We start from the raw sequence: 25083 nt of genomic DNA on the forward strand, positions 1-25083 counted from the left end.
CTTTAGCCACCTTAGGTTATACGTTATGTTGGATCATGACAGGCCTGAGGTTTTGAAGATAGTCTTGATGATGACAACAGTGTGCCGAGCAGTCATAAAAGGTACAGAGAGACAAGAGATTTATAATATTAGCTTCTTCAAAATCACCTGTCTGCATTTCACTAGTAGTGCATGTAGCCGACATGGGGCACTGTGGGGTTTACTACGGTCAGGGGTCATACTTACTGTTTATACAAGAGTGTTGCTCAATACACTTAAAAACGTCAAAAGGCAGAAAATTAAAAAGGTGCAGTTTTATTCACCAACGTAAAAATATTATGAACAAAAGATTTACAGCCGTGTCATTATAGGGTGCAAAGTAATTTCAGGCCAGTTCTGCTGGGCAGCAATACAAAGCTCAGCAGTGTCTCAGTTCATTCTCCAGTCCATAGATCTTCGCTTTTAGAGTCTTCAGCTCCCCCTGGACTTTCTTGGTTCGGGTATTGGTCTGTCGCACTTCATGGAGGATTGCCAGGTCCTGATCAGGACCCACATTTACGGCAACCTGATTTATAAAGCATATGTTGATGATTAGTATCACTGCATGAAGGTATAATAGGTAAACTCCTCTTGTACAGTTATGGTTTTGAAAATATACAAATCATGCATGTATTCACCTTAAAGAGCAGCTTCTCCACGTCCTTCAGTTTTTGCCGTAAGTTTTTGATATCAGTCTTAAAGCCTTCCACTTCCATGGCTCTCCTCTTTTCCAGAGCTTCATACCTTTGGGTCATCAGCTGCAAGCGCTTTGCTATCTTGTCTGAACGTTCCTATATGTTCAAGAAATATGTAAATGCAACAAACAATTTAAGGCAAAAAAAAACACAATTGTATTGACAATTCCTATATTTATGTTGCTACCAAAGCCATGTGTATAGTGCAGAGATGGTTCTCTTACCTTAAAAATCTCCCTGCCCACATCTCCCTCCTCCCTGATTTGGGCCAAATCTGTCTCCAGACCCACACACTGCTCCCGGTACATGTCTGCCAGCTTGTGGGCCTGCTTCAGTTCTTCCTGTAGTGCCTGGAGTCCCATTTTCACATTTTAAATTAAATATAAGTCTTGCTGGCTTTTGTAAAATGTGAAAATGCATTAGCTGTATTTTCACCAAACAACTGGTTCTTACATATTTTTACATAAATAATTTCCATGACTTTCCAATTACTATAAAGCAAATTTTCATGAGCATATTTTCTCTGAAATTTCTGTGCAAATGTGAAAATAAAAAATAGTTAAACCAAACTTATGACACCCCAGGTTCCAGCATGACTTTTATTACGTTTAGACATGCTACGGAGGTGCTGGAATATAGAAGCAATTATGTAAAGCGAGCAAAGATATTATAGACCTGCGCTAGTTTTAAATGCTCTAGTTGTAAAAGTAGAAAAACGTTTCTCGCGCAGTCTTCGGGAACTATGTACTTCATTATACATTCATGCGTCAGTCCGATTTCAATAACTTTATATATGTTTAAATATTTGTACTTTAAGGCCTGGAAAAATTCACTTTTCAAATTCCATGACATTTAATTACTTTAGTAACTCTGCATAGACCACACACCAAACTTGCGGCACACATCCCGTGAGATCACTTTACATAGCAATATGAAGCGCTAATAACACAAACTACAGATCCCAGCATGCCCTTTGCTGACAAACTGAGCAACATACGCACGGAGTTCACACAGTGCTTTGGTGACTTGACCAGGAGTTTGACACCCCTGTCATACCTTCATCTCTTCTCGACGCATCTGCTGAGACTCCGAGGCAGCTGCTGAGGCAGCCTTCCTGAGGACACGGGGCAAGGAAATCCCTGGCGGGTCACAACCGCTGCGACTGGCCCTGAGCCTCTCCTGACACGAGTCAAGTTGTTGAAGGAGTCGATCCTTCTCTGCCATCCAGCCCTTCTCATTGGCACGACTCTGAAACTTCAACTGTAGGAAATCTCTGGTGCTCTCATACAGCAAGTTCTGTGTGTGCTGAAGCCTAATTACAGACATTCAAGAAAGATCATTACACCAAATGTTCATACGAAATACAGTATGTGCAAGCCCTGTTAAACATTGAACAAATATTGAGTTACCTAAACAGTTTATTATAGAATTTCCTTTTTTCATAAAACAATGAAATTAGGGAAAAGAGGGAAAGAGGATCTTATCCTATTGTTCTTGGAGCAGCAATACAGTATTATTTTCCATCTGTAGACTTTTACTTGTAGAAGATCAAAGTTTACAAAGTTGGGAATGACCAACACCCTGGTCTTCTAGCTAGACAACATGAAATTATTAACAGTATTATTTGTGTGCTTTAATTTAGATTTTCATTGCAAAAACCCTTGCTGGGTTACTATTGGAAAGATAAAGAGACCAGCCTCTCTGTGAAAGCTGTGACACGGTCCTTGTCCCTCTGATGCTGCACCCGAGCCTCCTCCATATGGATTCGCCGGTCCTCCATCAAAGACTCCACCTGCTCCCTAGACAGCCGCGTCTGCTCCTCCAACTGAGCTTGCAGCGCCTCCACCTGGACATCGGCAGTATTACAGCTCAAAGGAACAAACTGACATGATAAAATGTGATCCTTGCCTATGATCGCATGTGATTCATTTGTTTGACAATAGCCCCCCTATATTAAAAATGTGTGTATTCATGCCATATTTTTCGGGTGCACAAACCATCAAGAGAACTTAGATTCTGAACGTTATGAATGACATGTCAGATAAGATTATCCTTTATCCAGAAAATATGCCATGCTTAAAATCTATTCAAGATTTTTGTGTACATGTCCCTGTCAGCACCTGGATAATTGCGGACAAACATGTCTTAATGAACTAGTATATCTGAGACCATATATGAGCACATCTGACCTGAAGAAGTAAGGTCTGGTTGTCTTTCTTGTACTGCTCAGGGCTTTCAGTGTCTTCTGAGCCTTCTTTGGAGAGTTTCCTTCTGCCTTCTGTTCAAGACACAGAACGCAAGCTGGCAAAATTAGCAAAAAACCCTAAATCTTATCAGAAGGATCTACATCGCTGGTCTGAGAATAAACTTCAGTCTACTGTGCAAGATTAGACTTTAGAAGCATTTCTAAAGAATTCTTGCAAACATTTTTAGTGTAATTACTGTGTGGAGGGTTAAAATTAGGAAAAACCTACAACACAATTACAAAACTTGTTCTGCATTAAAAATGGTCCTTTACCTTTTGTTACTCTTGGTTTAGGTGCTCTTTGCTGCTCCTGATATCTGGGATGTACCTTCTGAGGAACTGTGACCTAAAATCAGACCAAACAACCTCAGTTCTCTCTCTATTTCCGAACTGAGCTTAAAAAAAAACGCATGCGTGCCGGACCACATGTGGAGGCTCGCGATGGAAATATGTGATCTCTCCAGCATCTGGTCCCACTAGAGCCAGGAGATGTTGTATCTTCTTCCGGTCTTCCAGCTCCCTGGGAAACAACATGATTTGTTTCGTGTAAAACGTATGAGTTTTGTGCACATAATTCATTTTGTAGGTGTGACGGGCACATTTTTATACCTGATTTTAAGCCGGTCATTCTCAGCATACAGACGCAGTGCTTGCTCTCTCTCCTGAAACAGGTAGGCCTGCATGTCGCTCAGCGCCTTCTGAAGCTCTGCGATCTCCCCCTCCCGCTGCCGGACTTCCAGTTGCAGTTTATGCTGTAAACACACACGCTCCTAACTTGCTATGGAGTAAAAAGAGCTGGGGGCAGGCACTTATCCACAGATTATGAGAACCTGATCCTCTGCAGTGCTTTTGTATTTCTCCAGCAACTTCACAAGGTCGTCGTGCTCCTCATCAAACTGAGCCAGCTTCTGTCTGTAAAACTCCAGCAGCTCTCGAGACGGACGCAGGTAGGCCAGGCGTTCGGTGATGGGAGGCAGAGGAGAGTCCGCGTCTTGGCCAGGTCTGTGGTTCCTGTGATATGGGGGTACAGGACATAGTAAGTGTCATGCAGTTTGCATTTTACATACAAGGAAATGGCACTATGGTTTGTGATCTTCATTTACATTTACAGCCCTTATCCAGAGCGACTTAAAATAAGTAGTTACAGGGACAGTCCCCCCCCCTGTCCCTGTGTCTTGCTCAGGGACACAATGGTAGTAAGTGGGGTTTGAACCTGGGTGTTACCCATTAGGCTACTATCACCATCCGATCATCAATTGTCATAAAATTAGTAATACACATTTGCACCAGCAATGGAAGTCAGATCAATGAAGGGCAACCAGGCGCGTAATACCCTGTATATAGTACGATCTGAGGTAAATCTTCTGCTTACCTGCCGATTGCACGATCTCTGGTCTGGGGCGAACCCATCGCTCTGGGGAAAAGGGGCAATAAATCACAAACAGACCATTCATATAAAGAACGACAGGCTCTTGTTCACTTTTAAAACGTTGTCTTTAATGACAAAGGGTCGCCGAAGCTCGCTGCCGTCGGCGCATCGGTTGCTGTGGTTGGTTGTTAGGAGTCGGGGCGGGAGGTTCAAACGGCAAAACAAGCCGGGCTCGAACTAAACAGCAAATGCTACCTAGTTAGCCGACGTCTCTTGCCTGGCGAGGAAACGTCGGCATCCAGTCGATTCTGCTCCGGAAACCAACACTTTGCGTTGACAAATGTGTTTGGCCTCAGCACATTAGTTACGGCGCACACACTCCGCAGACGTTGTTCAAAAAGCTGCTCGCACCGGAAGTGCGTGCGGCGCTTTTCCGCAGTTCGCAGCGGCGTGTCGACTCGCTCGCTCGACTCTTTACGAACGAGTCATTTAAAATAAGGAAACGAAATGAGTCATTGTCCGGAGTCGGAGAACCATTTTTCTCACAGCAGAATAAAAAGAAGTTCTGTGAAAAGGAAATTATTAGTATGGGCATGTTTGGAATATATTACAGATGTCTGTGTTAATCAAGTTCTGTGCAATAGATTAACGGATTTAAGAAGGAGCCATTTGTGAGCCGAACAATAATTGAACAGAACCAAGATATTCAAATAGTCTTTCGAAATAGCCATGTTTTCCAACAGACCTTCCATTCTATGTTTTTTAACGCCTTAGACAACTGAAGAAGTGCTATCGTTTGTTATTAAATTTTTATGACGCGACGTCGCGTCTCGATCGCCGCGCTGACGCTGGCGCCTGCTTCGCGCATGCGCGGTTTGTGGCGAAAGTGACTGAGGCGATGAGGCGGGACGGCGCTGGTCTGCTCGCCCCGTAGCTAATTACCCGACCGACGCTCCCCCCCCCCGCGACGGCACCGCGAAGTAGAGATGGCAGAATTCCTCCCGCGTTTCAGCCTGTTGAAACTCGGCCTCCGAGTCCTCGGCCCTCGCTCCCCCGTCCAGCGGCGCCACGCTCACGTAGGTCCCTTTGCCGCCAACTTCGCTCTCGTTAATTCCACCATGTGTCGCGCCCGACCGGCTTCACTTTGCGCGCCGATTTGGGTTCATTTAATCGCGGTGAATAATGAATTTTCATTCGTTCGTCCCCGATTGGTTCCTTCATTCATTCGGGACCGGGGAAGGCATGTTTGTGACCATGACCGTGGTGACAGACTTTTTTTTTAGCGATAGGCAGTGATCTAAAACATCGGGTGCCAGTGATGTCCGAATCTGGCAACGTGTCTTGTCCAAATGAAGCCCTCGCACGAATGTAAAAGCAGCGCGCTGTGTTCATATTACTCCGTGTTTTTGGGAAACGAAAGTGACAGCAACAGGCCCTGCTGGAATGAGTGCATGACCGAAATGACCGGTCTCGTTCAACCTAGATTTGCGGTAACGGGACCTCAATAATAATAACGTCGCTATCTAGAGATGTTCTTTTTTTTTTGTCTCTTTCTCTTAACACAAGTGAAAGTGAAGTGATTGTCATTGTGGGGCACAGCAAATTGTCACCTCTGCATTTTAGCCACTTGGTGAGCAGTGGGGAGCCGTGTGTGGTAGGGGCTTAAGAAAATGTCGTCGATGCTACGATATATCGCTATTTTTTTAGGGCGGTGATACTGTATCGACACAGGGACATCAAGCATCGGTACTTCTGTGTACAAATGTAGTCCACCGGGTGGTGCTGTCGTGGGCTCTTTAGTGGGCTCAGCAGATATGAGTCGCCGTGCGACTACAGCCTCTGCTCCTGTAGATGGCGCTGTACAGCTGGGTACTCTGAGTGAAATAGCAAAAAAAAACATCTTTATCACAGATCAAGCATCTTGTATTTCAGCTCTGTTTTACATGTTCAGTGAACTGTAGAATATCACAATATGTATGGTAATAAAATAATATGATTGTATCTTGACCCGTGTATCGTGATGCGTATCATATTGTGAGACCCTTGCACATACACACCCTTAGTGTGTGGGGACGGTGCTTTGCTCAGTGTCACCTCAGTGGCACATTGGTGGCTTGGAAATCGAGCCCCATAAAAATATTTAATCCATATTTTATATAAGTTTTTTTGTTACATAGTGAAAATTGCATTTTTTTTTAATATTGGCATTGGTTTGTGTTGGTGCCTCACTCTCTTTGTTTGAAATTGAACGTCTCCACATTCCTTTTCCAGGGCCATGCCTCATTTGGACTTCTGTTTGACATTGATGGGGTTCTTCTCCGTGGAAGGACACCGATACCTGCGGCTAAGCAGTGCTTCAGAAACCTGGTGGATAAAAATGGAAAATATAAGGTTCCTGTAGTCTTTGTGACCAACGCGGGGAACTCTTTAAGGCAGAGCAAGGCAGAGCAGCTGTCTCACCTGCTTGAAGTTGAGGTAAGTAATGTCTTCTTTTTTTCTGGGGTAGATCTAAACCTCACACTTCATTTCATTTTAATGTCTTATGTTGACTGCTTAAAATCACGTTCTACTTCTCCTTGGTACAGGTGTCACCGGAGCAAGTCATGCTGTCCCACAGTCCTTTGAAGATCTTCACTCAGTTCCACAATATGTGTGTCCTGGTGTCTGGTCAGGGCCCAGTGTTGGAGGTTGCCAACAAGTATCCTTAAAGCAGTCACATTGATGTGAAATTTACTCTTATATGTCCATTTCTGACTTTGCACATGACCCATATGTATATTGCTTTGAGTCAAAATGTTTGATTAAAACCTTAGCTGGAAGATTTTCAGTCTAGGGTTTCAAAAAGTTATAACAATAGATATGCTGAGAGAAGCACATCCTCTTCTTGATGTTGTGGATCACAACAGAAGACCCAAAGATATAGTAAGTGTTAAGCCTCAATTAGTGATGCACCCAAATGACATTTTAGCTCAACATTCACCTGTTAGGGAACTCCTGGATTAAGACTACATACAAGATATTACTGATAAAATGAACAAATAAATACTTTCCAGATACCACCCACCAAAGACCTGCCACCAATTGAAGGTAAAATATTGTTTATCACAATGTGCAGATGGAAATGTTTAAACAGTTTATTAATGGTATGTTTATTTGAATATGTGCATGTCCACTAATATAATAATGAGTTATTATTTAACTGCATGTGCCCATCACTTGTTTTATTTAGTTTTGTATGAATGCTTTTACGCCTAATCCTTTTTCCCCACTCTCATTTCAGCCGTGATCCTGTTTGGTGAACCGATCAGATGGGAGACCAACCTTCAACTGATCACTGACGTGCTACTGACCAATGGAAGACCTGGGAACCCTATGACAAATCCATACCCCCACATCCCCGTGTTGGCCTGCAATATGGACCTTTTGTGGATGGCAGAGGCCAAGAACCCCAGGTAAAATCGGAAGATTTGAATAGAAATAGAAGTTCGCTCGTCAATATACATTGCACTGAGCAGACGTCCCTTCTCCGACAGGTTTGGACACGGGATGTTCCTTGTCTGTCTGGAGAGCATGTACAAAAAAATCACGGGCCATGAGCTAAAATACGAAGCCCTGATTGGGAAGCCAAGCGTGGTGACCTACAATTACGCCGAGTTGCTAGTTCGCCAACAAGCAGAGAACCTGGGCTGGTCTGAGCCGGTGCGCCGTTTGTATGCCATCGGGTGAGTGAAAGTACAATAAGACAATAAGAAGACAGACAGTGAGTGCAATATAAGGTGCCAAGAAGAAATAGTGCAAAGATGCAGATGTGCAAAATGGAACAGCGCAATAATGGATAATATAATCTAAAAATAGGAGAGGTAGTTGATTAAAAATGACTTTTCATAGACAATATGTTTCACATTTTCTTTCTAACATATTTCCTGTAGTGACAACCCCATGGCCGACATCTATGGTGCCAACCTGTATAACCGATACCTCCAGGCTTCCCACCGTGCGCGTTTGCAGCTTCAGGCTCGCGGTGGAGGGGACCCTGTTCCGTTCTCTGGACAGGACGTACCTCTGAGAAGTTCCTTCAGTGATGACCGTCTCCCTGAAGCCTGTATCTCCATCCTCGTCTGTACAGGCGTTTACAGCCGGGAACAGCAGGACCTGCTGAATGACCACGAGCACGTAGTTGCCGAGCACGGCCACCGAGACTTCCTCTTCGACCACAACCTGACTCAGGCGTCCTTTGTGGTGCAGGATGTGCGCGAGGCCGTAGAGCAGGTCTTCAAACAGGAGGGCTGTGAGCTCAGTTAGAAAGCTTATAAAGTGAAATAAGGTAGATGTTCTTGTTCATTTTTACTCACAGGTGCACAGGGAACAAACCTGAAACGCATAATCCATAGACACGCCAAAAAAAAAAAAAAGTAGGATAGGATTCCGTTTTCTGTGGACATGCATGTCACGTTTTATTTCTGTGGTTTACCATGGTTACTGTAAGGAGCACTACCTTTTTTTCATGAGGTTCTTTTAAAGTGGGTTTTTGTTTTTTAGTTCTGCTGCCAATTGAAGAAATATTTTAATAGTTAGCAAATTATTTAAATGTCTATTTTTGTGGAGCATTGATTAAATATGCGTACAGCACTTTTAACAGGTGAACTGGCTTCTGGATGTCCTGTGAATCCTCGCTCCGAGTTTATTAATAGCCTCATCGGCGGGCCGTGCCGTTTCGACAGCAGTGGGCTACCCTCTGAAATAAAGTCAGGTCCGTAACTGCATTCTGCACTTCCTGTGGTTTTATGTGCAATAACGCCATCCAGCTGCCTTAATGAGAGGGATTTCCATACTAATGTCAGCCAAGGCATTTCAAGATACACTGACATGAACAATAGTTCCCCTACGACTGGTTGTATTATATGTCGTAATAATTCACTTTATGTTTCTGTACTGTTGTCAGATGCAAAGCATTCTGCTGTTTGTCCAGATGTGTCTGGAATTTCGATTTGTTTTAATATATGTGTCGAAAGGACACATCAAGTTGCTGTGTTGGCGTTTTAAGGAATAAACTTTGAAGCATGAACGTTTATCCTGTTGTATACTTTGCCTTTCATTTCAGTGGCTAAATTACTTTTTTATTTCATGGCTACAGTATGGGGATGTTAAATTGTGAACAGGGCATTAGGATTGCACACAAGTACATTATTAAACCCCAGTGAACCTAGCAATTCTAAAGCAATTTGCTGTGTAGGATTTCTGTTACACGAGGATGAAATTGTTTATAGACAGTTTGTCTGCAAGATGATAGATACACGTTGACTATGGGGAGGAGTCAACACCAAGACAAATCAGGAGCCTCGGAGACCAGTTTCTGGTCTGTCCCCATGAAACTCAAGGTCACCAGGGTGTTTTTCTTAATAAGATGGCATTTATGGCAAGGCAGACCAATCTACCTGTCACGTTTGAGTCCTAATAACTGCATCAAACATATAGCTTTATTCTTTTTATCAGAAATTTAATTCATAATTATCAGTTAGGGGCTTTAAAGAAACCCATTTAGCCCATGAGTGATCTCACGTGTTGAACCAGGCTCCTGGGACATAAAAAAAAAAAAAGTACAGCCCAGACCTGCCCGAGCCACTCTGTACAGCCCGGTCTGCCGCTGTGCGTGGTCAAAATAGTTCAGTCTGTGCCTCCCAAAAACAGGATCACGGCCACGTAACTAAACACGCTCCTGTCATCAAACCCTAAACACGGGCAACGAGATATACACACACCCACACCTTTTTAGTGTTTGGATTTCATTCCACCCAAGTGTAACAACTCGCTATACTCCTGCTACAGCGGAACTGACAAGTTTTGGTGATGTAAAAAAAATTATAATAATAATAATAATTAGACCACAAAACGTTCCCCGCCTTTAATTTGACCTGTTGCTTGTACAATGCGACCGAAAAGCAAAGATATCTCTCACCCTCTGACGCACTAGTCCTGTCCTGGGACACTGGGAGGAGGGTGACCACAAACGCGCACACACATATGCACAATTCAGAGTCACCGTCTCACGTAGTGAACCTGCGCCAATGTGGGGAGAACATCCACGCGGCCCAGGCCGAGAGTCAAACCTGCCACGTTGCGAAAGAGACACATTTACATTTACAGCATTTATCAGACGCCCTTATCCAGAGCGACTTACAGTCAGTAGTTACAGGGACAGTCACCCTGGAGCAACTTAGGGTTAAGTGTCTTGCTCAGGGACACAATGGTAGTAAGTGGGGTTTGAACCTGGGTCTTCTGGTTCATAGGCAAGTGTGTTACCTACTAGGCTACTACCACCCCAGAGACACAACAGCCTCCTGGTGTAATTACAGTGCTACAAACTCCGACTGAGCCCAAATAAGGTGCAGTTGTCCAGGCAGACATTTTCGCTCATTTCCTCAGCTGCCTGCTACAGAAAAAGCCATGGTGCTCGGAGAGCTTGCACAGCATAAAAGGGATGTCACTGGTCAAAGGTGAAGGGTACAAAGAACTGTGTTTGGTTTTAAACTGAAACGGAAGGTTATGGATCACATTAAATGTGGCGTTTTAAAAGGCCCGTGTGTACTTTGTCGTTTTAACAAGGGTGTGTATGCATTTTAAATTCACTAGGCACACAACTAACAGATTTCTTTACATGTAAAGCATAAATGATGTACCTGTTTCTGTTGTTATGAGGTTCTTTTGAAGTTTATCTCTGTTATTTTTCCAAAAGCTGGTACAGTTCATAAAGCATCGTCTGTTGCATTTTTCTTTTTCACGTTCTGTGAAAAATATTTTTTTATTATTACATTAAATGCATTTAAAACTACCTCTATGTAATTAGCTTTGATTTCTAATATCTGTTGTGAATTACATATACACTTTTTCTCATGGATGGAAACATACTCTGAATTAAGCAGATCAGTATGTTACACCCTCTGCTGTCACCCCCTTTTTGTCATAATCAGTGTAACCTGATTCTATTATTGCACCTACAATAAATTCCTGATCTGATACAGGATGATTCCAAATTGATTTGGGATATTTAAAAAAAACACGTGGAGCATGACTGGGACTGGGAAATGAGATTCGGCCTTAGGGGTTTTCAACCACATTACCTCCATCACATGAAGGATGAAGGAGTCCTGCCACCTGTAGAAGCCCCTCGGGGACGTGTGCCACAAACACAGGTTGTTTACGGTGCACCAGCCAGGGAAGAGCTGTGTCATCATCCCACAAGCCAAGCGTGTTCATCACTCTCCCCCGGCCACATCCCGGCATCGGCTGCGGCGCGCAGCATTGACATCCGCACACCGATCCACAAGGCCAGTCCATCTCTTCGGGACTGGCCAGAAATTCATGTGAATTTTCTGTGAGTGAACCATGTAAAGATCCGGTTGCCGGTGTCTATCCCAAACTTACCCTATGTTGACGCCGGTTCATTAGACTCCAAAGGGTATCAGCTTCTTCACATTATTTGTCCCTCTGATGGTGGGGTTGGGGGCCTCAGGGACAACAAAGGCACTTCTCTGCTATGGTAGACTCTTTCGTGTTATATGTCTTGGGTGGGGTCAGTCGATACTCTGCATCAGGTACCTCTGTTGGACAATGGGGACCCTTCCAGCCTGAGCCTTAAAGGCGTGTCACTGGGGGAGGGCCAAGTCAGTATATGGGGGGGGTTAATCAAGTGAGGTAATGCTTAGGTTCCAACAGCTTCATCTAGTGCCGAAGAACAGCAACATCCGCCTGAGCTTCCCCGCCGTCTGCTTCGTGTGGCAGATCGCCATGATCATCCTGTTCGGGGTGTTCGTCCGATACAACCCCGAGTCCGGCGCGCACTGGCCGGAGTACAGAAGGATGAAGAATTTTACCGACCTCGAGAACGACTTCTATTTCCGATACCCCAGTACGTAACGAACATCTTTCATATAGCTGTGCTCATCTAATAACACTGCAATGCATTACAATGCTTTCAAACTTAAATTGTGGGCAAGATGGATTCTGTTATTTGCCCTTTTGTTAGTTTCCTTTGATGCCCCCGTATTTTATTTTCTGTGTTATTGCCAGGGTGGTAGTAGCGTAGAGCGTAACACACTCGCCTATGAACCAGAAGACCCAGGTTCAAATCCCACTTACTACCATCGTGTCCCTGAGCAAGACACTTAACCCTAAGTGTCTCCAGGGGGGACTGTCCCTGTAACTACTGATTGTAAGTTGCTCTGGATAAGGGCGTCTGATAAATGCCGTAAATGTAAATGTTATGGAGAACATCAATAAGCCTCTTCAGACCAACATTAACAACCAGGGAACCGGCAGACTTAAAAACTCCCCAAACTATTCAACTGTCTTGGAGTGATTGCTGCTATTTAATGCGCCTTCTCATATTTTATGGCGGCGTACTGCTGCTAGAACCCGAATTTCCCTGAGGAACCATCCCGAGGGGTTAATAAAGTTCTAGCCTCCATGTAAAGCGGGTCCCTTACAGATTTTCCCACAGGCATAGGGGTGCAGAATAAACGTCGAGTCGGCCGGCTGTGTATGTTGCTGGCGTCATTGTGTTTCTGTGCTCGCGTTATCATGATCCGGTTGCCGGTGTCTATCCCAAACTTACCCTATGTTGACGCCGATTCATTAGACTCCAAAGGGTATCAGCTTCTTCACCTTATTTGTCCCTCTGATGGTGGGGTGGGGGGCCTCAGGGACAACAAAGGCACTTCTCTGCTATGGTAGACTCTTTCGTGTTATATGTCTTGGGTGGGGTCAGTCGATACTCTGCATCAGGTACTTCTGTTGGACAATGGGGTCCCTTCCAGCCTGAGCCTTAAAGGCGTGTCACTGGGGGAGGGCCAAGTCAGTATATGGGGGTTAATCAAGTGAGGCAATGCTTAGGATCCAACAGCTTCATGTAGTGCAGTATAAATGTAAATGTTATGGTCTGGACACTTGTCTTACTAGTCCAACAATGGCAGCAGAGATGCAAGTTGTTACTCTCTCTCTCTCTTCTCTCTCTATTCTCTCTCTCTCTCTCTGTGTACATACATAAACATATATCATATATTTTACATATATATGCACCCACACACACCTGACCAATGTGTTTTCTTTATTTTCATGACCATTTACGTTGGTAGATTCTCACTGAAGGCACCAAAACTATGAATGAACACATGTGGAGTTATGTACTTAACAAAAAAAGGTGAAATAACTGAAAACATGTTTTATATTCTAGTTTTATTTTATAAAATAGCCGCCCTTTACTCTTATTACTGCTTTTCACACTCTTGGCATTCTCTCGATGAGCATCAAGAGGTCGTCACCTGAAATGCTTTTCCAACAGTCTTGAAGGAGTTCCCAGAGGTGTTTAGCACTTGTTGGCCCCTTTGCCTTCACTCTGCGGTCCAGCTCACCCCAAACCATCTGGATTGGGTTCAGGTCCGGTGACTGTGGAGGTCAGGTCTCCATTTTTTGTTAAGTACATAACTCCACATGTGTTCATTCATAGTTCTGATGCCTTCAGTGAGAATCTACCAACGTAAATGGTCATGAAAATAAAGAAAACACATTGAATGAGAAGGTGTGTCCAAACTTTTGGCCCGTACTGTATATATAGCCAAGTTCAGGTGTGTCAGACCTGAGTGCAAGAGAAGGATGGAGCCCCGCCCCGCTCCGCCCTGCCCCGCCCTCCCCCGAACCCACCTGCTCTATTTAAACGGGCCGGCGCGGCTCCGCCGCCTCCACCCGCTGTGGCGACCGGGCAGCAGCAGCAGCCATGGGCAACATCGTGAACAGCTACCGGGATTTCTGCGAGCAGCCGAAGAACAGCAACATCCGCCTGAGCTTCCCCGCCGTCTGCTTCGTGTGGCAGATCGCCATGATCATCCTGTTCGGGGTGTTCGTCCGATACAACCCCGAGTCCGACGCGCACTGGCCGGAGTACAGAAGGATGAAGAATTTTACCGACCTCGAGAACGACTTCTATTTCCGATACCCCAGTACGTAACGAACATCTTTCATATAGCTGTGCTCATCTAATAACACTGCAATGCATTACAATGCTTTCAAACTTAAATTGTGGGCCAGATGGATTCTGTTATTTGCCCTTTTGTTCGTTTCCTTTGATGCCCCAGTATTTTATTTGCTGTGTTATTGCCACTCGCCTATGAACCAGAAGACCCAGGTTCAAATCCCACTTACTACCATTGTGTCCCTGAGCAAGACACTTAACCCTGAGTGTCTCCAGGGGGGGACTGTCCCTGTAACTACTGATTGTAAGTTGCTCTGGATAAGGGCGTCTGGTAAATGCTGTAAATGTAAATGTTATGGAGAACATCAATAAGCCTCTGCAGACCGACATTAACAACCAGGGACAACCAGACTTAAAAACTCCCCAAACTATTCAACTGTCTCGGGGGGATTGCTGCTATTTTTTTTTTATACTTTAAATGCGCCTTCTCATATTTTATGGCGGCGTACTGCTGCTAGAACCCGAATTTCCCTGAGGAACCATCCCGAGGGGTTAATAAAGTTGTGGCCTCCTGACGCGAGCAGATTTCCTCGTCTCGTCGGTGTCATGAGACCTTTCACTTTTTATTTGCAACCCTTCTTATCCACGTTTTGGTTGTGAGCGGCTGGTGGCGAACGTGACGTAAGTTCTAATGCCCGCAGAATAACGGAGATGGAACAGAACCTAGGAGCTTGTGTCCTCGCAAGGTCTCTCCTGCTAATTAACTGCGCCGCTGTCCCCAGCGTAAAGGAAGCGTGACGTCACTGGCCCCTGGGGGGCGACCTGACTCGTGCATGTGGGGCCTTATGCATTTCCGAAATCTCCGAACGAATTTATTCGTGAATAAATATTTACCAACTGTGAACATCTCCCTCCTTCGTTCGGACGCGGGAGAATTCGTGACAGTCTTCACGCCGGCCTTTTTGTACGTGAAATGACTGTGGTCATTGTGGTCAGATGCCCCACTGATGCAACCCAGACGGTGTCACCTCTACATGGCACGTTTAGAGCGGGGTAAAGGAGGGTAAAAAAAGTAAAACCCGGACCGTTGGAAGCATCTGCTAGCGTTCAATGTGCGCTTGTAGGGCTGGAGGCGGGCGTCCCGCCCCGTACCGTACCGTGGCCCTTTCTGGTGTTGCGCTGTCACGGACGGCACTGATCCTAAGCGGCTCCTCCCGTGTCGGTTTCGCCCCGAGCGCTTCCACTCCAACTTGACGTCAGTTGACTGGAGGCGAGCGGAGTCCTTTACTGCCCGTTGTTCGAAGGCCGATCCCGTTCTCGTGGAGAGCCCGCACCAAATGAGCTCGCCTTTTCGAGATCTAGCTGTTGGTGGAGGGACACTCGTTGTTCTTTTTGGTTTTTGCCTTTGACGACCTTTGATATCTGTGGGAAGCATTATGGGTTTGATGGGTTTGAACGTATCCTGCCTGTGATGCCATCCATCACCTTTCACACCTTCTGAAGAGACTTTGACGTACGTTGCATTACTTTTGTACTTACTTTTTGTGCGCATTTATTACTGCACCAACAGTTTTCCGGAAAGACCCCTTAATGGCATCCAGCCGATGGATGGTGGCTGTAATAGGATTAAATGGCTGATTTAGAATAAATCCACTTCATCTGATGCTTCGGTCTCCAGCAGAACTTCCTGGTCACTGTAAATGGCCGCACGTGTGCCCACTGGCAGTCTGAGATATAACATCACAGACGGCAGCTCACAGTCGGACGTCCTTGAGCCCCAACGGCGTCCCTTGTGTCCTTCCTGCTCCGTGTCTGCCGCCTCTGCTGTCTACAAACAAACATGTTTATGTTTAGCCTCCATAAACGAGTGTGAATGGACACTTCACAAAAATGCCCGTAAAATGGCACACGAGCTGTCATCGGCATTTTGGGACTTTGGGTTACAGTCTCCCAAAAGCGGCCCGGCGCTTTTACGCAAGAAATGCAGCGAGCCGGTCCGATCTCGTGGGTGTTGAGAAGTGCTTAAAGTGCTTACTGTACATACACCCTGTTGACACCCCATGACATGAGGGTCACACTTACTGCAAAAGCCCTCTTAGGTCTAGAGCATGGGGGCGTCAGAGTATGCGGGCCGGAATAACAGCGTTTTTATATAACCAGGCCATCTGAACCCCTATGAGGTTTGGTGAAAAAAACAAATCGTTTTTCTTGCTAAACAGATGGGATTCAGGTTTGTCCATATCAGCCCTCTCCTTAGAACAGGGATGTTAATGATCTGGAACGTCTGCTGCGCTGTTTGTTGTTAGATCTGGACGCTGTCAAATGTTTTTCCCTTCTTTTCTAGAGAGAGGGTCATGTAACATTCATACAAATGTATAAACAAATATATAAGTCTTTCTTCCAATCTTTCACCGCAGGCTTCCAGGACGTCCACGTCATGATCTTTGTGGGCTTCGGCTTCCTGATGACCTTCCTGAAGCGCTACAGCTTTGGCGCGGTGGGCTTTAACTTCCTGATCGCAGCCTTCGGCATCCAGTGGGCGCTGCTGATGCAGGGTTGGTTCCACTCGCTGGACTACAACGACGGGAAGATCAAAATTGGTGTGGAAAAGTAAGAACACCTTCAGGGCCACGGCTGAAACGCATGCCATTCGCGTAGAAATGTAACAATATCACAAATATAGGAAATGAAGCATCACGACCGCAGCTACAACCTCCTGGTGCTGTATCGTGACTCTGTGACCATGATGACCCATTTTCTTTTTACCATTATTCCTGACTTGACAGGGGCTGCATGGGAAAGGCAAAGGGGTGGTAGTAGCCTAGTGGGTAACACACTCGCCTATGAACCAGAAGACCCAGGTTCGAATCCCACTTACTACCATTGTGTCCCTGAGCAAGACACTTAACCCAGGGAGACTGTCCCTGTAACTACTGATTGTAAGTCGCTCTGGATAAGGGCGTCTGATAAATGCTGTAAATGTAAATGTAAATGCAAACAACATGATTTTAGGTTCAGTAGCTACAACAGATTTTGCTTTTGTCACGTACCGTTAAAAAAAAGGGAACTGGATTGACTAGTTTTAGTTTTTTTTTTATTGTTTCCACACACATTATCTCTATCATAGTGATCTGGGTGCCAGCACCATTTACGTATGGACAGAGTCTTCGTGTAAAGCACGAAGTATCAAGTGTAACACAATGCCAGAGAAAGACATTTGACTTCCCATCTTCTCCTCATTGTTCGGATCTGGAACCATGCCGCCTTTTTGAACATGATACATTAGGGGAACATAGGAGAGAATTACCTTCCATAAGGATATAGACTTTTTTTTTTTTGTCTGAGAGGAGATAGGCTTGGAGAGCGTTTTTGAATGATCTTTGTTCAAAATGGTCAGGTGTTTCTGTTGTGCCTAGTCTGATCAATGCGGATTTCTGCGTGGCGGGATGCCTCATTGCGTACGGTGCCGTGTTGGGCAAGGTCAGTCCAGTCCAGCTGTTGGTGCTCACCCTGTTTGGAGTCACGTTATTTGCAGTGGAGGAATTCATCATCATCAGCGTGCTCCATGTAAGTCTCAACAGCCGCATGTTTACTTCATTTGTGGGGTCTGACCTATGACAAGCGTGAAATTCATCCCAGCAATTTCCTACATAAATCCCTTCAAAAAAGAAATATGCATTGTTTAATAGCAAGTTTGGTCTTAGGGGATAATTGTGATTCATTTATAACTAAACTAAAATAATCAATTACTGAACTGAACAATCTTGTATAAATTACTGCCATCTCATAATGCATGATTTTTGATAGGCCAAAGATGCTGGAGGATCCATGGTGATTCATGCTTTTGGTGGTTATTATGGTCTCTCCATCTCTTGGGTCCTTTATCGTCCAAACTTGGGTAAAAGCAAGCATATGAACGGATCTGTCTACCATTCGGACGTCTTCGCCATGATTGGTGAGTGAGTGAGTGAATGGCTCATCCTTAATTTGAATGTTCTTAGAAGGACATTAGAAGGAAGACATCTCACATATTTGTGACTCGAGTTCACACACTTTGCAGGTACCCTCTTCTTGTGGATGTTCTGGCCCAGTTTTAACTCTGCCATCTGCAACCATGGAGATGGGCAGCATCGGGCAGCCATTAATACCTACCTGTCTCTGGCATCTACTGTACTCACCACGTACGCCATTTCCAGCCTGTGGGAGAAGACGGGTAAACTCGACATGGTATGAAACCTCTCACATCAAAGACAATACGCATTCTCTCCCCCATCAATGCGAATAAGTTATTCTCTAATAACGTAAACTGCACCTCTATCCAGGTGCACATCCAGAATTCCACACTGGCTGGAGGTGTTGCTGTGGGAACAGCGGCTGAGTTCATGCTGATGCCGTACGGCTCCCTCATTGTGGGCTTTTTCTGCGGCCTCATCTCCACTCTGGGATACATTTACTTCACCGTGAGTTCTGCTCTTGTTTTCAGCATCCTTTAGCCTGTGCTTATTCATCATAGTTATCAAGATAAGCTGGAATCCATCCTTTCCATTTGTAAAGTTTTCCTTGTGCTAGGTGCAGTGTATTATTATGTACATACTTTTTCTTTGAAGTAATCTTTTGGTTTCAGCAGCCCATGGTGGTGTACCCATATTTTCATACAGGCACAGCATGCATTTTTGGTCAATAGATTGGACAGGAACTGTTACCATTTTTAACAAAAAAATGTTTTTGCGCCACCATTCATTGCGTAAGTGATTGGTTTGCTTTTGCTTTAGCCTTTCTTGGAGAAGCACCTTAAGATCCAGGACACTTGTGGCATCCATAATCTCCATGCCTTGCCTGGAGCTCTCGGTGGAGTTGTGGGCGCCATCACTGCTGCTGCGGCCAGTACAACAGTATATGGCGAAGAGGGGTGAGTTTATTGTATTTTGTTGTATACGAGGACATCCCATGCAAATTCCATCAGCTGGTATCAACATTAACCTCCCCCCTATCTTTTTATATATTACAACAGATTTAGGGGAATATTTGACTTCAACAGAGTGGCTCCTGTGCAAGGTGGCTACCAAGCTGCAGCACTGTGTGTGGCAATAGTTTTTGGCATCGGTGGTGGAATTTTTGTTGGTAGGTGGGACAGCGGTAGCATTGGAGAAGTGCACTAAAATAACACATTTCAAACATAGCATGCATGTTAAATATCTGCACTATTCTCCACTAGGCTGCATCCTGAAGCTGCCTATTTGGGGAGATGTGGCTGATGAGAACTGCTTTGATGATGAGTTCTACTGGGAGGTGAGGGTAGAACTCATTTACATCTAAAATTTAGATGTATGTGCAAACATGTTATATTCCACCTAGCCAGGGGTCAGTAACCTTTAACACTCAAAGATCCATTTGGACCCATTTTCCACAAAAGACAAAGCACTGGGAGACGCAAAAATATATTGTTTTTACTTTTGACATCTATAAAAAAAGAGGCTTGAGTGTGGCTTGTGAAATGCAAAAGAAAAAATAGATTGCATGTGTGTGGATGACTAACTACACATCTTACGTATCAACTTAATCAACATATGCAAATCATTCAACACAAAATATTGTAATTTTTACTCACCTCAAGACGTGTCAGATTTCAAAATACAACTGTAATTTATCTAATTGATTAACAGCTTTGGTGACCAGTCGGTGGCGGACATACTGTTCATGACCATTTACATTGGTAGATTCTCACTGAAGGCATCAAAACTATGAATGAACACATGTGGAGTTATGTACTTACCAAAAAATTGAGACCTGACCTCCACAGTCACCGGACCTGAACCCAGTCGAGATGGTTTGGGGTGAGCTGGACCGCAGAGTGAAGGCAAAGGGGCCAACAAGTACTAAACACCTCTGAGAACTCCTTCAAGACTGTTGGAGAATCATTTCAGGTGACGACCTCTTGAAGCTCATAGAGAGAATGCCAAGAGTGTTCAAAGCAGTAATCAGAGCAAAGAAACTAGAATATAAAACATGTTTTCAGTTATTTCACCTTTTTTTGTTAAGTACAGAATGAACACGTGGAGTTTTGATGCCTTCAGTGAGAATGAAAATAAAGAAACCCCACAGAAGGTGTCTCCATACATTTGGCCTGTACTGTGTAGGCATATATGGCATTTGAGCATCAAAAATGATCTTAATAATGTTAAAAATTTTAACTATAATGAAACAAACACGGAATTATAATTTACTTTCTAAAGCCCGAGGGAGGCGCAGTGTAAGGACGAAAAAAAACCCTGTTCTGACCATTTTTATTAATCGAAACTTCGGGAGTAATTTCAGACTGTGAAGGAAATTGTCCCGTGACAGGCGTCGTCGGAAAACGTCCTGTAGGTGGCAGCAGCCACCGCTTCCAGTGCGACCCAGGACCAAAATGTGAATCTATCGTCGACCTTGTTCGGGGATTTGCCGTGTCCGTGCTTTTTTTTTTTTTTTTTTTTTTTTGCATCACTCTTCCACCCGTTCGTTCCGACCGAGTCGTTATGATTACAGAGTAAATGTGCAGTGGAATGACCTTCCCGCATGTGCTGTGACTTCGTCACACCTCCACTGTTATGATGTCCCCGGGGACAGGTGTCACCGTGTCAGTGCCGCGCCCGTTTTCTGTGCCGCTGGCATGTCGAAAAACTCTAATTACCGTCATTATTGCTAATTTCGTACATTTATTCCGCGCACAAAAGGTACCCGAGGAAGAAGAGATCGTCGCACCCGTCCTCGAGTACAACAACCACATGATGATGAACAAGAACTCAGCCATGTGAGCGTCCACAGTTCACGCAGACGAGCCAGCAAACGTCGGGCGCGTCCGCAAGGTGGCGCAGTAACCTGCCTTTTGTCTCCCGCAGACCTGCGACCAACTACGCGGTGGAGCGGAGTTAGTGGCGGGAGAGGACTCCCCTCCAAACCGGCCTGGCTCGGTTCCCGCACCCCGTTACACATCATGTTTCCACAGCAAAAGATTCGATATTTAATGGGGCACATTGATTTTAGATGTGTAACGAGGCACATTAAAATGCACGACAGTATGCAATTGTGAGGGTTTTTTTTTATATATAAGATTTTTATATATATATTTTTTTTCTTTAAGGGGGGGGGGGGGGGGGGGGTGTTTCAACAAAAAAAAAAGTGAAGCAGAGCCAACTGAGGGACCATGTGTAATAGCTGTTCATTTAGGGACATTTAGGGACTAATTTCCTTAAAACGGTTTGTTTGTGGCCTGATCTGCTTTTCTGCAGATGTACTAGACAGAGTACTAGAGTATTGTCATATTTTATGTCAAGGGAGAATATAATGAACTTTTATCCTTTCAAGTATATTATCAAATTCAACACAATTATAACAACTGGACAGATTATATATTTTAAACGATCTGATATCAAGGTTTTTTATATATATATATATAACTTTGCATTTATGGTCTGAATCAGTTGCAGGGATTTAATCATTACAGTCATAAGTTTGATCTGCCTTCATTCATAGCCATTTGTCCAGAAAAACTACTAACTGGACAGTTTTATGTTTTATGTAACGTAACTAAATGCTAAATTAAATATCGAATGAGCATTTTTGTTTAGTATTTTAAATAAATGTGTACATTGAAATTGATAATTTAATCCTTTATTTATTCTGCACATACACACACACACACACACACACACACATATATAGAACATGTCCTCTGGGTCTTCTTAAAATAAAATAAAAAAATTCTGTGTTCACGCATGATTAATTTAACCTGTAAGAGTGATGAAGGTACCTTTTAAAGGTGAATTTTTTAGTAAGTGCTTTCATTGTGGTTCTTTTGCTCGCCATTTCTGTTGTCCATTTTTCTGCATTGAATAGTGCCCGGTAAAATGCTCTAATATTTAAATATCTAGGCGGAGTTTAATTCTGTTTGTTTTGTTTTTTTTTTGCCTTTGATGTTTCTAAATAAAATATTTCCTTGATGGCAATTTCACTATATTCAAGGAGAGCTGAAAACCAAGAGCAGTGAAAAAGAAACAGATATCATAATAACATTCTTGTTTATTGCACCTATTTTTTAAATATTTTTTTCTTTGATATCCCTTTAGTGACAGTTTATGGTACATTCCAAGTGGACCCGTAATTAGAAGGTTGCCAGTTGGAAAGTGCCACTGAGCAATGTATCGCCCCCACAACCTGCTCCCCGGGCGCCTTTCATGGCTGCCCACTGCTCACCAGGGGTGATGATTAAAAGCAGAGACCACATTTCACTGTGTGCACTGGGTGCTGTGCTGTGGTGTATTACATGTGACTAATCTCTCTCACTTCACTGATCTGCCCAAATTAGTTGCATATGATTTGATTGGCATATGACATGTCGTAAATCCAGAGTTCTGGGTCTCTGTATGGCAGCAGTGACCGGTCGGAGGTCACATATTTGTCTCTTGTCTCGTCTGGGTCGGCAGGGGGGACACAGAGGTCAGTAAACAGAGTGGTCAGCAGGTCAAAGACAGGCCAAGTTCAATGTCTGTGTTAGCGTAGCTTAGCTTCAGACAGAGGAACCCCCCGAGTCATCCAGTCTTCAATTGGCTTTGGGCTCTGCTGCTTACTAAGGTCTTTGCAATGTGTTTGCTCTAATAAAATCAAATTGATCTTCGTTAAGAGTATCATTTCTAATTTCTCTTTCCCAGGAGCGTGTAGAGCCCACATTGTCTCATCCCTCCTGTCCTGTAGAGAATGTCCCTTAATCCCTTACGATTCCGTAAGAAAAGCTGGAGCTCTTTTGTCGTGAGTTAACTTGTGTCCGCAAAAGAGAGTAATGGTTGCACAAGTGTTCCAATTAAACTAGACAGAGTCCCTGTTTTCCTCTTTTTCCCACTCGCCACGGCCCTCCCTGGTCCCTGCTCCCCTTCCGCACCACCCCGGCTTAATCATGTATATTCATTAGCCACTTAAAGGAAGGACACTGGACCCTGTTAAAACTAAATCAAGCCCCTTTCATGACATGATCCGGTTCTGACACTCAAAGAGTCCCGGTCCTGGGAGGGGCATGACCTGGGAGATGTTGATTTGTGGTGTGACAGAGGCGGGAGTGGAAAAAGGGGAGGGGTGCCTGTCTGTGAAGGGGGGGGACTGGTGCTGCAAACCTCAAGCGCATAACTGTGTTTACTGTGTTGTGATGAAGGCGGTCGGCGAGGAGGCCGAGAGACAATGGTGGGGAACTTGAAGGAGCAGCGTGAGGGATTAAGGCTGACCCGCCCATTGAATGCGACGGAGAGAGGGAGAAATAGAAAGATAAAGGGGCCAGGGAGCGTTGAAAGAGAAGGGGAAAAAGAGAGTGAGACCTCTTTTCACCGCCGCTGACGGATTGCCTGCCTGGATCAGTCCCTCTGCGTGATTGACAGGTCAGGGGAGGGAGAGGGTGGGAAAGCGGCCGTGGGATGAGGCCGTTAGTGTGAGAAAACGCCGTTCAGAATGGGAGGCTCTCAATGAGCATGTTAACGAAGGGGCCTGCTGCAATGCGTACAATCAAAATGAGCCTCCACCTTCCCGTTGTGTCCCCCGGAAAAGATGGCTTTAGAAGCCAAGGAAATTAATAAACGAACAGAGAAGGAATGTCACAGGGACGCCGGGCCTGACATCACTTCAGAGAGAGCATTTCGGATGTTCACTTTCTTAGCACTCATCTTTGCTGTGTTAATATAACATTACATCACTCAGTTGCATTTACTTCATGGCATCATGGAAGTTACCAAGTGCAGATCTGCAACGCTTATACGTAGTTTTACGTCATGATCTTTCAGGCTAAGTCTTTGGAGGCAGTAGGGCCCTGCTTTAAGGGGCTACAGTCTTAATGTTACTGGTATTGTACATGTTAATTACTAGTCCAATGTAAGTGCTCTGAACACAACGTTATGTTGTGATAAAAGTCATAGAACTGTTTTCAGGTGATAGCAGCTAAAACATTGAACAAAAACTTGTTTTAAACAAATGCATTGATTCAAACAATTCAAATCTGCCTGTGAGCTGCCTGATCACTCAACCTCTCTCTGTCTTTTAAGAATTGGAGACTGAAGGTTTGTCTCCAGGTTTCTGCCAGTTCTTTCTCTTTACACCACTGCGAATGTGCAAAATTGAAAATAATATTTATGCGTAATGGGGATAGTTAAAAACATTGGTGCACTTGGGACTGGTTGAATTTGCTGAGTTCTATTTCAAAATTTGCAGACATAAAGAGAGGACAAAAACTGTCATTGCAGACAATGTTGAGAGGACTGGCCATCATAATGTATACTAAGTTACATAAGATAAGACAAGATGATGCTTTATTAGTCCCACAAGTGGGAAATTTACATTGTCACATCAGAAAGTGAACAAAACAAGATAAAAGCAGCCAAAAATAAAAGGCACAGAGAATATAAAAAGTTCACTATACAAATACATTGTCTGGAAAACACTGAGAATGAGTGTAATAAAAAAATTATTTACTACATATTAAATACAGGTGAAAACATCTGTGGGAGCCATGAGCTCTGGAAGAGTTCCTCGGATGCTGGTGTTTCACTTATTTTGTTGGCTTAATTTGAAACAATAACAGAGACAAATGAGGGAGAGAGGCACAGGCGGGGAGTGACAAGGAGACGATCTAGTCGTCTTTTTTTAATTCTTTGAACATTGGGATCAGTGACCAAATCGCACTACGGTCTGCATTTACATTTACATTTGCGGCACTTATCGGATGCCCTTACAGTCAGTAGTTACAGGGACAGTCCCTTTGGAGACACTCAGGGACAAG

General features: G+C 44.3%; 3 protein-coding genes across 3 annotated transcripts; 2 read left to right on the forward strand and 1 right to left on the reverse strand.

The window, feature by feature from the left end:
• Positions 1-273: 273 nt before the first annotated feature.
• ccdc77 (coiled-coil domain containing 77) lies at positions 274-4753 on the reverse strand. The gene is made up of 12 exons (XM_028957872.1): positions 4583-4753; positions 4331-4372; positions 3789-3969; positions 3568-3710; positions 3382-3478; positions 3232-3304; positions 2903-2991; positions 2411-2559; positions 1770-2025; positions 938-1063; positions 657-809; positions 274-544 (listed from the first exon to the last, which is right to left on the reverse strand). The coding sequence occupies exons 2-12, from the start codon at positions 4366-4368 to the stop codon at positions 398-400; spliced, it is 1452 nt and encodes a 483-aa protein (XP_028813705.1). The 5' UTR covers positions 4369-4372; positions 4583-4753; the 3' UTR covers positions 274-397.
• Positions 4754-5214: 461 nt separating this feature from the next.
• Positions 5215-9398, forward strand: hdhd5 (haloacid dehalogenase like hydrolase domain containing 5). The gene is made up of 8 exons (XM_028957941.1): positions 5215-5403; positions 6599-6802; positions 6913-7025; positions 7156-7249; positions 7381-7414; positions 7608-7779; positions 7861-8049; positions 8257-9398. Exons 1-8 carry the CDS (start codon positions 5314-5316, stop codon positions 8627-8629), a joined length of 1269 nt encoding a protein of 422 aa, XP_028813774.1. The 5' UTR covers positions 5215-5313; the 3' UTR covers positions 8630-9398.
• Positions 9399-14078: 4680 nt separating this feature from the next.
• On the forward strand, positions 14079-21358 carry rhcgb (Rh family, C glycoprotein b). The gene is made up of 11 exons (XM_028957940.1): positions 14079-14319; positions 16709-16901; positions 17708-17858; positions 18099-18246; positions 18352-18518; positions 18614-18751; positions 19064-19200; positions 19303-19412; positions 19507-19580; positions 21005-21081; positions 21170-21358. The coding sequence occupies exons 1-11, from the start codon at positions 14097-14099 to the stop codon at positions 21201-21203; spliced, it is 1452 nt and encodes a 483-aa protein (XP_028813773.1). The 5' UTR covers positions 14079-14096; the 3' UTR covers positions 21204-21358.
• The last annotated feature ends 3725 nt before the right edge of the window (positions 21359-25083 follow it).

This window comes from Denticeps clupeoides, chromosome 17 (genome assembly GCF_900700375.1).
Source record: "Denticeps clupeoides chromosome 17, fDenClu1.1, whole genome shotgun sequence".
Classification (NCBI taxonomy): Eukaryota; Metazoa; Chordata; class Actinopteri; order Clupeiformes; family Denticipitidae; genus Denticeps; species Denticeps clupeoides.

Bases quoted from the DNA above. Each gene is read 5' to 3' on its own strand.
- ccdc77 (XM_028957872.1), bottom strand. From the start codon at position 4,368: ATGGGTTCGCCCCAGACCAGAGATCGTGCAATCGGCAG. The intron at 3,711-3,788 runs GTTCTCATAATC...GTGTGTTTACAG, and splicing joins AAAGCACTGCAGAGGATCAG to CATAAACTGCAACTGGAAGT. The intron at 810-937 runs GTAAGAGAACCA...TTGAACATATAG, and splicing joins TGGGCAGGGAGATTTTTAAG to GAACGTTCAGACAAGATAGC.
- hdhd5 (XM_028957941.1), top strand. From the start codon at position 5,314: ATGGCAGAATTCCTCCCGCGTTTCAGCCTGTTGAAACTCGGCCTCCGA. The intron at 7,415-7,607 runs GTAAAATATTGT...CTCTCATTTCAG, and splicing joins AGACCTGCCACCAATTGAAG to CCGTGATCCTGTTTGGTGAA. The intron at 7,780-7,860 runs GTAAAATCGGAA...CTTCTCCGACAG, and splicing joins GCAGAGGCCAAGAACCCCAG to GTTTGGACACGGGATGTTCC.
- rhcgb (XM_028957940.1), top strand. From the start codon at position 14,097: ATGGGCAACATCGTGAACAGCTACCGGGATTTCTGCGAGCAGCCGAAG. The intron at 16,902-17,707 runs GTAAGAACACCT...TGTTGTGCCTAG, and splicing joins ATCAAAATTGGTGTGGAAAA to TCTGATCAATGCGGATTTCT. The intron at 19,581-21,004 runs GTGAGGGTAGAA...CGCGCACAAAAG, and splicing joins ATGATGAGTTCTACTGGGAG to GTACCCGAGGAAGAAGAGAT.